We start from the raw sequence: 13,776 nt of genomic DNA on the forward strand, positions 1-13,776 counted from the left end.
GTGGCAAGACCCAAACCTACTTTAAGTAGGCCAAGACACCACCAAGAATAGGTATCCACAGTTTCCTTGAGTTCTGCATTGTCTTTTCTAAGCTGTGCGTTCTCCTGCGTGAGTTTATCTACCTTACTTTTAGCCTCGCACAGCTCAGCACAAATTCTCCTTTTCTCATTAAGGTGACCATCGTCCTCTGTCTGAGCCATTGTAATCAAATTCTGCATTACTCGATCCACTGTACCACTCAGTCTGCGAAATTTCTCATCAAGGTTTGGTACAGGGAGTAAATCATTTAACATTTCCTGTGCCATTTTTTTTAAATTAAAAATTAAATTAAATTAAAAGCACAGTGTCACAGTGTATTAGCTTTTTGAAAATGCCCCAAAGTAAACTGTGTTAAACGAGCTCTTTTATTTAAGGACTAGTGGCAAAGAATATGACGTCACAGCGATCGTTTGAGAAGATCAAAGGATCAAAGGAGCGCTGTGGATCATTCTGCGCATGCTCAGATCATGCGAATTTCTTGTCTATCACATATGGTCTGTATCCCAATTCAGGGTCTGCACGCTTGAAGTACGCGCACTACGAGTACTACCTACGGTGCGTACTATAAGTACGAGAAGTGAGGAAGTACGAGGCTTGTGAAATGGGCGGTCTAGCCTCCGTCGCGCTGCCCAGGTTGCCTAGCAACCATGATACCAACCGCTGGAAACGTGTCATACAGCTTTGTTTGGCAGCAGCCCGTTTGCAGACCTCGTACAAATTGCTGTCCACCAGGGGTGCAACTCAACCGAGCCCCACTCGGTGGCCTGGACTGTTGGGGAGGAAAGGTAGAGTCATCCTCCTGTTCCTCATCCATGTCCTCCAGGTCGAGGAGGTCGGAGTCGGCATCGCCCTCCGCGTCCTCGCCACCCGGCTCGCCCACGTTTTGATCGCGGAGGTCCTCGAACGATGGGGGCATGAGCGGGGACTCTTCTTCCATCATGTCCGCCCAGCTTGTGGAGGCTCGCGGATGACGGATATCGCTCGTAGCAGTAGCCGCCGACAGGCAGGGGTCCTGACTGTTTGTTACTGCTACTCTCAGCCTCCTTTCCAGGACTTTCTCTGGCATCAAAGCACAGTGTGGGCATCCCTGAGGGTCCGCCAGTGAAGCCTGAACATGCTTGGCACCCATACAGACGATGCACATTGGATGAGGGTCCCTGCCCGAGATGGTGGCACCGCATGATGCGGGGCACGGGCGGGATGCAGCCTCTTTAGCCGTCGGCTCCGACCTTTTGGCGGGAGTAGGAGCCGTAGACATGGTTAGCGGAAAGGGGTGAGACTAAGCTACACCAGGCTCGTCTCGACACGTTAGCCCACAAGTAGCTAGGACTAGCAGCGGGTGTTAAATCCGATCTAGTCGCGGCGGGAGTCAGCTCGTCGTGACACGTTAGCTGCACTCCGCTAGCCAATATCCTTAGCAACTTAATGCTAACCGAACCCTAGGTCAGGGGTCTGCAACCTTTAACACCCAAAGAGCCACTTGGACCCGGTTTCCACGCAAAAGAAAACACTGGGAGCCGCAAATACTTTTTGAAATCTAAAATGAAGATAACACTGTATATATTGTTGTTTTTACCTTTATGCTTTGTGTGAACAACTAAAGTAAGTAAGTAAAGTTTATTTATTAAGCGCTTTTCACAGACAGGCAGTCACAAAGCGTTGTACACAAATATTAAAATAAACAATACAATCAATAGACATTATACACAATGTAAAAGATCAAATGTAAAGAATGTAAAGAATGTAAAATACGTAGATCAACAAAAGGCTTGTTTGAACAGAAAAGTTTTTAACTGCTTTTTAAAAGAATCCACAGAGCAAATAAGCTGTGTTGCTTATGAAATCCATGAAGTGCTACAGAGAATATTACATTTTATTTATGTAATTAACACATTTTGAACTCTTAAATAAAAAAAGGAAAGACACCCAGCTGAACTAAAATGATCCAGCAAACAAAAACTGTTGTGAGCCACCACCCTCATATCGCCTTTCTGCTTTTGGAGCCTTGACCTGACTTTTAAAAAGTAATTGGAAAAAAGCACTATGCTGCTAAAAAAGGAAAAATAGATATTTGCAAAATTCTGCCTAAATATGTATTTTACCTGGTTACTGTGTGTGGCGGGGCGTGGTCTGCAGCGCCGCTGGGAGGCGGACGCACCTGAGCAGCACCCGCAATCACACCTCGCCACCTTAAAGTCTGCGCTCTCTCTTCTGTTGTGTTGTCGGGCTGTGAGCTGAAAAGCTACAGCCGGCTGTATGCGTACAGCAGCCGTGTGTGAAAAGTGGTCAGTAAAGAGATGCTGAAAAGCGTGTTCATGCAAACATCGTCGGGTCTGCCGTGATATGTTTACAATAAGACTTATGGTCCCGAAGCTGTGCGCAGCATCTGCAAATCGGGGCTTTCATCTTTACGCAGGACTGTAAGCTGTCATCTGTGAGGCGTGAGCGGTGTTTGTTTTAACATAGTTCATGGTGGAGCTGCTGACATAATGTGGATCCAAAGATCCATAACTGGCCTACCTGGGGTCGAAAGTCTCGATAAATGCACGGCGTTTCGGCGGGTACACCGGCTTCCGCGAGTGTGACGCTTATTTTGAGCGGTGAAAAAATAATATAATATAATTTTATTTTTATATTTCAAAATCACAATAATCTTCCAATTTAGAAGTACAAGTTAAAAAAAGAACTAAACACAAATAAAATACACTTCAGCTAAATACTTCTAATTTATTTTCCCAAACCACCGGGAGCCGCAGTATAAGGACAAAAGAGCCGCAGGTTGCCGACCCCTGCCATAGTGAAACACCGAGCGAAGTTAGAAAAAGAACGTGTCATACAGCTTTGTTTGACAGAAATGAAGGAGAACATCTTTTGTTCATTTGGTTGTTTGTTTCTCTAGAGCTTTGTGTGATTAGTTGAGTATCTGAGGCTGAGACCACAGGACAGTAAAACATGATTGTTGGGCTTCATTTCTGTACTGAACAGTCATTTAAGATTAGCTAGTAAATAACAATTAGCTAATGTTGTTCATGAGACTAAAGTCATCTCACTTTGGTAATGTAAATATAATATGGCCAATATTATAGTTATTATATTAATCATTATTAGTTATTAGGGGAGACCGGGGTCAGTTGTAACACTTCCAATTTCTCCAATCAGGGCTAAGTTTCAAATGATGTGACTCATCCTGTACATGCCCAATTCAGTTCTGCTATCACATTTGCATCCAGTCCCATTTATCAGCAGGCCTGTAATTAAATTTCTCTGCTGTCTACATTTCTCCAGCTTACTAAAATACGATGAATTTTTAGTGAATTCATTTGGCTCTTCATCTTATGAAAGCAACCTGGGCTTTCTCAAGGTAAAGATCATCTAATTTAGTCTGGTACTCCATCAATTTGTTTTTCTGTTTTTCTGTTTGGTTTTTCTTTACTACAGCATGGAGTTATTTCTCGAAGTAAATTACTTTCATATTCTCATTTTTCCATATTCAGTTATTTGCAGATTGTTATAGTAACTTCTTTGATCTTGAATTGAACAAATTCCCATTTCTGTATAATACCCACTATTGATTCCTTATTTTCAGTATCTCTAATTATATGTCTAATTTTATCACAATATTCATCCCTATTTAAAAGGCTGGCATTGAATTCCCAATATTAATATCCCCTGCTACTAAGTTTCTTCCTTGTTGGTTCTAAGACAAGATCAATAAAGCAGTGATCAGATAGGGGAGCTTTGGAGATTTTAGATTGTGAGGTACACCAAAAAATGGCATCGCTCACCAACCAATAATCAATTCCTGACCTGCTTTCTCCATTAGGTTTAAACCACAAATATTTCTTAACTCCAGGATTCATACATCTCCAAATGTCTGAAATTATTATCACAAGCAGAGTTCTCAATAATGTTATTCTGCTGCCTCCTTCCTAAGCGAGCCATCCATCCATCTGGTGTCATGTTCCCATCGCCTCCAACGACAGTATAATCTGTGGGGTACATAACTTTAACTCTGAAATCACATTTGTTAAATTTTCCAACAGACTTTTATTTTGACCCTCATTATTTATGTCCATAAAGCCTTGTTGAAATGCGAAGGTTAACCAGTGGCTCTCTCTGTCAGCTTTGTAAGTTATAATTTGCCCTGGGAATTTATTAAAACAAATTGCCACACTTCCAGATCGATTAGATCCATGGCTGAAAAGAATCTGGTCTCCCCACCGATCAGTCCAAAATGTAACATCAGCATCTACAGAGTGAGTGTCTTGTAGAAATAAAGAGTGACATTTTTCTTAACAATGTCCTTCAAACCCTGAATGTTTAATAAACTAAATATAATTTGCGAGTGAACCATAACAAGAAAAGAAAAAATGAAATGAAAAAAATAAAGAGGTATGAGTTTAACCCATAACACTTGTCACCCACTCAGTGACTAGTAACCTCTAATTTTCAGCCGAGCTCTGTTGTCCCATTAATAATATTCCACCGTATAACAGTCGCCAATCCTCCGTCCTTCAATGTATCCACGAGGATGCAAGCAACAAGACAGAGGACCTCTGTCTTGTTGCTTGTTCAATTTGAGGCCACATCTGCTTCCTCTCTTCCAAATCCTCCCGCGGCAGTACCTCAGCAAAGTGAAAACAGCCATTCTTACAGACAGCCGAACCGACTCCTTCAGATCGTAGTTGTCTTTGGTCAGCTGCTCATATCTTCTCTCCAACTTGTCAACCTTCTGTCTACATTCTTTCACCTCCAAGTTGTCACAAAATGGCCAGAGGCCGAGCACCAAAAATCAAACCCACGTGCAGGAAACCCAAGGCGGAGGCAGAGTAAAGGGTTTAACAAAGGTTTATTAACTAACACCAAAATGACGTTAACGTTAGTACTTGATTTAAGGCTTGATATATGGGGCGTGAGGGTCTTGGCCAGGGGAGAGGGACAAGCAAGGGGACAGGTCCAAGAAAGCAACGGCAGCTGCTGGTGATGATTAGGTAAGTACTGGAAGAGAGGAGAGCAGTGTTAGAGTGGTAGCCAATGAGGAGTTCTGGAGAGAGTGGAAGCTGTGAAAATCTTCGTCTTACTGTGCAGGTGGGAGATGGAAGCGTTGAGGGAGAGGTGGTGCGGTCCAGGTGGGTTAGGTGGTGTGTGGCAGCTGTCCTGAGTGGTGAAGGTCCCGAGGTGGTGTAAGGGCAGGCAGGTGAGGCAAGGAGATGATTCCAAGAGCTGGCGGGTTAACCAGATTTCCAAGATGAGTGGTTCAGTATGATGGAGTTTTCCTGGAGTAGCAACATAGGGTAGTTGACGAACTGGCGAGGAAGCAGTGTCAGCAAGCAGCTTAAATCTCCAACCTGATTGCCTCAATCAGCTTCAGGTGAGGGGGGCTGTAGGCCCTGCCCATGGGTGGATACCAGGGAGGTCCAGACCTTCAATGGAATTTTACAGCCACACACCCAGACCATGACACAAGTTGAACTGAACAGCTTTCGATAGGATGGCTAGCGTTTTTAAAAAGTATAAAAAATATGCATACCAAAGATGTAGTTGTAAAGAGCAGAAATATTCTAAGATTTGAAAAAACATACGAAGCCAACAAGAATAATAAAGAGAAAGAATAAAGAGAAACAGGAAAGTGTGGATGCCTACAACATTCACTCAATAAACAAAATAACAGGGTTATGAATCAGTTCATTCAACAGTTTTTGCATATTTGATTGGATATGTGAAAAATGCATGGATGGATGGTTTCCTGTTCAATCTATTTGAAGAAAATAATCAGATTTTAAATTTTAAAAACTTATGTTAAGTACATTTGCAATAAATTTTTTAAAAAGTGATGCATTTTAATTTTCACATTTTTAACAAAAGCAGACGTTTGTATATTGCTTCAGCTGCATGTTATGTTCTGCACTTTTTCTGTTCACCTTTGCTCACTGATTAGTCAGCACTTGAGGAATGAAGTGGTAATGTGAAGAATAACAAAAACACTAATGCAGCATGATGTATACAAAAAATCAACACTTGTTTTTCGTCTTTATTTTGCATCTTTTACACGTTGTGGTGTCACTGATATCAAAACTCACACATAACCTGAATGGAATACAGAAAATTACAAACAGGTCATTTAAATGGAAAGAACATCTGCAGCGACTGCTAAATGACAAGATACTAGTATGTAAAGATGTTTTCCGTTCTGTGTCCCAGCTTTTCCAGATTTGGCAGACAGGCATTCTGGATCATAGGCGCAGGGCCACAGAGGACGATGAGGACGTCGTTGGATGCAGCGGGGAGGTGATCCTTGATCATGTCATAGGTCACGAATCCTGAGCTGTAGCTCCAGTCTGGAGAATAAGATCAAAGAACCACAAAGCTGAATTTTCACCAGTATGTGCACAATTCGGGTCGTGTTTTTAGCACAGGCTCACTGAAATGTGAAAGCGTTTCAGTCGTGCATGATGTCGAACTATATATGGCTTATTCAACATAGAAGCGTGTCTTTTATTCTGCTTTTTACTCCTTCTCTAAACGCTGAATATTAAACACTTCTTCTTTCTCTCCTTTTGAATCTGTCTCTGTTCTCAGAGGAAGGAAGGGAGGCCTTTTGGTGAAAGGCAGGCAGAACTAAAAGACAACCTCCATTAATAGATAAACATTCAAAGAAAGATGACACTGTCTGCTGCGGTTTTTGGTAAGACGAAGATTTTAGTGTCATTGAAGCCATTTGCTGAAGAGGCTTGTTCACCAACAGTCATCTCGCCATCAAAGGCCAGCAAATAATGGCTTTGCTAATGAAGAGCTCTTCAAATAAATAATGATCAAGGGCTGATGTGTCCCCTTTCTGAGGGGAGCTAATGAAGACGTGACACGACAAAATAAAAGGTCTCCACAACAGAGATTATGTAACAATAATATGCTTGTTAATTCAAGCTGGCTTTAAGGATTATACGAGAGAAAACGGGAACGTTTTGCTAAGCTACTGTAACACCTTGTGGGAAGTATCTCCCTCCTCAGCCTGCAGGGATTTTCCTTCAGCTGCGGCGTCTTTGTTTGGTGTCAGCAGTGAAACCAAACGCCTGAGTATCAAGATTTATCCTGCTGCATGTAGCCTGGAGAGTCTCTAATACTCACATACAGGCCTGCAGTATATCCTGTGTGGTAAAATGATCAAATTAGTCACAGAAAGTGTTTCTCAGCATCAACTTGAATGTAGTTACAGAGTTATAAAGCCACTTAATTTGTGTGTGTTTGGATGCTGTCTGGCCAATATGTTTGGAAATGTTACAAGTATCAGTTTGAAGTCACTATTGGTCATTTTTAACAATAAAGGTTTTCCTTAATGGATAATCTGAGTAAGGCTGTGGTCATGTCTAAGCATTTTAAGCTTCATCTGGGGCTCCACAAGGTTAGGGTTAAGGTCAGGGTCAGCTTGTTCATGCGACCTGCATCCATCTTCTTCATTTGCTATTTCCTGATATCAGGCGTATTTTTAAAGCCAAGACAATATTACTCATATCTGGTTTACTTCACATGAAAAAGGGAAAAATACTAGCCATGATTTATCTGCATTCCCTGTTGGTTTTCTAAGACAACAAAGACATCTTCAGAGTAACATAAATAGAAATGAATTGAAAGAATAGGTGAAGATAAGAAGGTCCATATTCACATATATTCATAAAATGGTGAAACTCATTATGGATTTACAAACATCTTCCTTTTCTTTCTTTCTTTTTTTGCGGAACTTCTTCTGTACAACTCGTGCACTCACACATCACAGGTGAGTCACACAGGTGTTCTGCTACATGGCAGTCACGAGTGAGGGAGCAAAAAACAACACTGGCTGGGAATTTGCAACACAAAGGAAGTGTTGTCTCTGCAGACGGAGCGGCATGAGGATTCTTGTCAGAGTTGTGCTTCCAGGCACCTGATGAACTGAAGCTGCCAACTTGACCCCATTCATATGCAGACTGATATCGACTTGACTCCATCTTGTGGCAACATTTATGGCAGGTTTTAGAGGCAGTGTTGGTAAGCGTGGGGAAAAACAATCCATACAGAATAATATTGGAATATTCTGTGTGGTGGTTATGTTATTTGCATTATAAAACTTAAACCAGCGGTCCCCAACCTTTTTTGCGCCACGGACCGGTTTATGCCCGACAATATTTTCATGGACCGGCCTTTAAGGTGTCGCGGATAAATACAACAAAATAAAACTAGTACCGGTACCGAAAAAAAGAAAATTTATTCATAACACACGTGAAAAGACCCAGGAAAACCGAGTTAATGATAAAAACGATAACAAAATAACGCTGAAAACCAATAAAAACCCTGAAAACTATACATTTCACACCTGAGCCTCAACTCTCGCGGCCTGGTACCAAACGACTCACGGACCGGTACCGGTCCAAGGCCCGAGGGTTGGGAATCGCTGACTTAAACTGTCTCAACTGAAAAACATTCAGTATTTGAACACACCCAGCTTTTCCCTTCTAACTGAGAGCTCATGGTTAATGGTTCAGTCACACAAGGAAAATAGGACAGCAGCCTCTTTGCAACTGAAAAATATCATCGGCTGCCTGCGTTTGTCGTACTGAATTATTTCACATTCTGTGAGCAATTGCAGCTTGTGGTAAATAGTTCCCCTTAAGGATGTTGCACATTCACAGCTGCTTTTGATTGCACAAGTTGCCTGATAGGAAGAAACATTTCTGCAAACAGTCGCCGTCTGACTTTGACTGCAATCATTTTCTCAGAGATTGTTGAAGGTTTGCAAATAGTTGCTGTCTAGTTATAAATGCAGACAAATTACCAATAAGTTGCCATCAGTCTGAGTCTTTGTCAGTGAGCACAGATCAACAGGATTTGGTTGTGTTCTGGTTAATTTACTATAGCATGGTTAAAATTGAACTTTCTGTCTATGCAGACGTCAACAGATTTTTGCTGATTCATCACAGTTAGTTGCTGTATTATCAGAAACTCCGATTCAGGCTGATATTAGTCTGGCAACATTTATAGTCTGGCAGGTTTTAGCAACAGTGCTGGTATGCTTGATAATCACATTTTGCAGCAAAAAGAAATGATAAAAGAAATAACTGTAGTGATATAGCTTTATCTTATTGAATAAAACATATACCGTTTTATATATGCATTAAGTGTATTTAATCGTGGAAGCATTTGTCTCAATGCTGCTTTTTTCCACATTCAGACTATGAATTAGTGCTTAAACTGAGCCCCCCCACTCTATTCTGGAGTGAACATTTTACAGAGTGAATTTTAGATCCATAGATGAAGACATTTCCTCTTACTCTGTGGAGGTTTGTCCAGTGTGAACCACAGCTGAAGTCTCTCAGGATGGTTCTTCTTCACCTCCTCCAGCTCCTCCCTCAGTAAGATGTCTTTCTCAGTCTAAGATAAAGTAAAACCCAGTAAAGCGGTTTGACCACAACACTTTCCCTTTATATGCAGGTATAGAATTCAACTGAGACCACGCAATATCCCGCACACAGCTGACCTGGTTGGCGAATATGAGAGAGCACTTGGTGTTGTCAGTGGAGTCTGATGAGATGCTGCGAATTAACTGCAGCATAGGAGTGATACCTGGGAGGGTGAAAGACACCGGAGTTAGTCTCAGAGGTGAAATACAGACTTTTCTCATTTTTCCAGTGAACTGAATGTGTCAGCAGTGCAAAGCAAATATCAAAACTTTCTAAAAGTTAAAGCATGTCACAGATTTTAGGACCACACGAGCAGAACAGCTCTTTTCAAACACAACCCAGTCGTCTAAAACACACTAAAATAATAACATGATGCAGTAAAGCACTTAGAATCACTTTAAGGTAAATAACACTTCTGCAGATTTTTGTCCTCTGTGATGTTCCTCTGAATAAGTGCGTGTATAGTTAAAGTTATTAGAGATCTGAAAATGGACCTGTTCCACCAGCGATCATTCCCACGTGCTTAAACTTCCGAACCTTTGGCTCCGACTTCTTATCTGGTCTGATGGCAAACTGACCTGAGTGGATGACACAAAGTCTCAACCAAAGCAGATCACACAGCGCCTCCTGCTGGTGTCAGCAGGTTAATGTAGAAACTTCTTTTTTCTTTTTTTGGTTCTTTTCAAAAAAACACCATCACCACACCATTGCCCTTATACACCAGGAGTCCATTGGGCCCTCTGAAGTCAATAGTGTCTCCAATGGTCATGCCGTCCAGGTACTGCGACATCTTCCCTCCATCAGGGAAAGACGGGTGGGTGTTCTTGTAGTAGACCTGGAGGAGTTTACGGAAGGACATCACATTTTTATTTTCACCTTCTTATGCAGTCTCATTTTCCACAACAGTGCAATAAAAATGACTTCCAGGCTCTCAAATGATCCACTCAGCCGGTAATAATCAAATGTCAAACTTTACACATATTGTCTAATACAGCGGTCCCCAACCCCCGGGCCTCGGACCGGTACCAGTCTGTGAGTCGTTTGGTACTGGGCCGCGAGAGTTGAGGCTCAGGTGTGAAATGTATAGTTTTCAGGGTTTTTATCAGTTTTCAGCGTTATTTTGTTATCGTTTTTATCGTTAACTCGGTTTTCCTGGGTCTTTTCACGTGTGTTATGAATAAATCTTCTTTTTTCAGTACCGGTACTAGTTTTATTTTGTCGTATTTATCCGCAACACGTTAAAGGCCGGTCCGTGAAAATATTGGCGGGCATAAACCGGTCCGTGGCGCAAAAAAGGTTGGGGCCCGCTGGGCTAATATTAGCTACTATTGATTTGGCCTTTTTCTCTTACTGGAAACGCTTCCCTATAATCCAGAAAACAGAAAGAGTGTATGTAAAACCAATATTCAAAATGTTATTTATACTTCTGGAGAAAGCATCACGATCACAGTTATGTGACAAATGATGAAACCTTCTGTGCGGTACAAAGCATCTCACAACATTGTGCTTCAGTTTTCTGTATGAATGATATTCTAGTGTTAGCTGTTAGCTTAGCACTCAGTAATTTTATATACATATAAAATTACTGAGTGCTATTTATATGTAATTTTATATAAATATAAAACTTTATATAAAATTTTATATACATATAAAATTACTCCAGAACATCGGCGTAACTTGCTAGACATTGGGAGGGTCAAGATCTCTGTCTAAATAAATAAATCTGGGTAAATTCCCGGATGATTAAACATGCAACTATTTTGCTGGTAATAACTGAAATGAGTAAAGAAAATCAACAGCCTATTTATGCAAGATAATTCACAATTTTATTGGGGGGGGGGGGGGGGGGGGGGCGGTATATATTGGTTGGGTCTGATTATTGGAGGGGTCATAACCCCCCTAACCCCCCTGGAACTTACGCCCCTGCTCCAACAGGCTCAGTTTTTTTAAGGAATTATTGCTTTAGACTTGGTTGCCTATTAAAAACTGCAACTCACGGCCTTTCATCAGTTTCTAGGGCTTTGTACAAATGGTTATAGTGTAATAAAAGGGATATAAGTGTTTACTAAGGGCTTATTAACACACGATCTGATATCCTCGTGTTGGTGTTGTTCCCAGATCATCATACTAAAGGTTGTTCCAGGATCAACATTGCAAGTGACCAATCAGAATGTTGTGATGTCATACTTTTGCGACTTCGGGAAAAACCGGCGTAAAACAAAAAACTGTACTTAAGCTGCGAGAAACCGCCTTTGTCCGCCGATCAACGGACCCTAACCCTGACCCTAACCCTGACCCTTTAAGAAACGCTAAGCAGAATTGGTATTGTCCTTGCAACATTGGAATTTCATAAATGCACGAATGGGTTGGTGCGCAAAAGAATAACGTCACAATAATGTGATTGGTCACTTGCAATGTTGAACCTGGAACAACATTTTCATGATGATCTGGGAACAACACCAACACGAGGATATCAGTTCATCCTTATTAGGCAATGACTGACTGTCCAACTGATAATCTCACTGACGATAGTAGCTCAGGATGCAATACAGACACTCAGATCTTTACCAAATTTCTTAATAATTGCTCTACAGATCAAATGTGAACATGCCAAGGTTAACCACCTTAACCACGAGGTCAACATATCCTTGGTGCTCATCACTGGAGACTGGAGTGTAGGCTCTAACCACCAGAGCGCCGTTCACCTTTGCTGACAGGTACACGTGCTGGCCTGCACAGCGGACAGAGACGGGGAAGAGAAGTGGCAGGTTTGGTGTAGTGTTGGGTTAAAGTGAAACTGTTGATACAGGAAATGAGGGCAGTTCTACGGATGCAGCAAGCAATCGTGAGCATCACTGTCAAGTGCTAATACTTATCTATTCTAATCAAAGTCCAATAATTTTTTATTTTTGATATTTAACCGGTGTAATCGGCAAGTGAGCTTGCCTTCTTGTTTGTTTGTCGGTTATACTGCAGCATAAGTATGAGGAAGTGCTAAAAGTGCTGAGTGCTCAGATAAGAAAATCTGCATGCTTGCTTTTTCTACTAGGATTTTATCAGAAGAGAGAAAGAAAAGAGCTGGTACAGTACCTACTGGCAGCCCAAGGATGTGACTTCCAGATGGAAGGCCAAACCGAAATTTCTTTGTGTCATGACTGATTTCCTGCACAAGGACACAGCCACAGTACCATAAAAAGAGAAAATACATATAATATTATCCTTCTAATAAATCTCCCATGGCTTCAGTTTGAAGCTTTATGTTTATGCAATACATTAACAGATATTTGTCCTATTATGTAACGGCATCTTGAGGGTATTTAAAACATAAAGACCGTTCCAGGCCTGCAAACCGGTGCAGTGCACAAAAACAGGGCTGTTGCAGTGAGAGCAGCAAATCTATCACTGCACCCCCAATAATACTTTCTTATGATGGGAATTTTTGATGAAAGAATGAGTCCTACATTGCCCACAATGCAACTCAACAGACCTTAATGTTTAAAATGTGGTGTGTGGAAGGATTTACATGGGCTCTTGGTACACTAAATCTGAACTGTTCTTTTTTAGGGTCTTTGAGTGAATTTCAAAGATTACTGAAGAGAAATATTGTGACTACAAATGTGCAAATCTTGTCTTTTTTTGCAGTCATTTAAAAATTTACACGCTTATTTATCATAAACATAGATGCAGGTCTAAACACACACTGGATTTTGTTAAGCCTGTGAGTTTGTATGCAGCCCACCTCTTTGCGTATAAGTGGGAGAGGATATTTCACTGTGGGATCTTGGAGAGTGACGGGCAGCTTCTTCTTCTTCTCACCTGAAGAACCTAGCAGGAAGTAGAAAACTGTTCCTACCAACACAAAGACAGCCACCAATCCAGGGATCACCTGCAGGACAAAGATCAAAGTGTGAACACGCTGCACTTACTTATAATCCAATTTTATACAAATTTGTGCGTTCACATTCAGCCGTTTGTAGCACGACCAGCGACTTACACAACAGTTAAGATAGAGAAACAGTTTACATTCAATAACTGAAAAGAGAAATAAAGCTCATTTTTTTCTCACCAAGGTCTCGTCCATGTTTAACGTGACAAATTAGTCAGTCAGAGCCTCCCTCTCCTCCCACAGACCAGAGTCCACACAGTTAAGGCAGCCTTGCCTCATTCACTCTACACACAAATCTCAAAAGGGGCTTGGCTTCCCACTGAGGTGAAAGGTGACACGGGGCCCGAAGCACCAATACGAAGGCAGATTTCATCATGACGCTATATAGTACAGAGGTGGTATTCAGACAGTGAGGAGCAG

The 13,776-nt window shown here is 41.5% G+C and overlaps 1 protein-coding gene and 1 pseudogene across 1 annotated transcript; both read right to left on the minus strand.

Annotated features, from left to right (window-relative positions):
- Positions 1–524: 524 nt before the first annotated feature.
- LOC148102294 (uncharacterized) lies at positions 525–1,425 on the minus strand (annotated as a pseudogene).
- Positions 1,426–6,039: 4,614 nt separating this feature from the next.
- Positions 6,040–13,651, minus strand: cyb5r2 (cytochrome b5 reductase 2). The gene is made up of 9 exons (XM_006804777.3): positions 13,537–13,651; positions 13,210–13,356; positions 12,561–12,633; positions 12,095–12,201; positions 10,176–10,305; positions 9,965–10,048; positions 9,548–9,633; positions 9,342–9,441; positions 6,040–6,377 (listed from the first exon to the last, which is right to left on the minus strand). The coding sequence occupies exons 1-9, from the start codon at positions 13,549–13,551 to the stop codon at positions 6,205–6,207; spliced, it is 915 nt and encodes a 304-aa protein (XP_006804840.2). The 5' UTR covers positions 13,552–13,651; the 3' UTR covers positions 6,040–6,204.
- Positions 13,652–13,776: the final 125 nt, after the last annotated feature.

Source organism: Neolamprologus brichardi, chromosome 7 (assembly GCF_056152115.1).
Source record: "Neolamprologus brichardi isolate AB-2024 chromosome 7, ASM5615211v1, whole genome shotgun sequence".
Classification (NCBI taxonomy): domain Eukaryota; kingdom Metazoa; phylum Chordata; class Actinopteri; order Cichliformes; family Cichlidae; genus Neolamprologus; species Neolamprologus brichardi.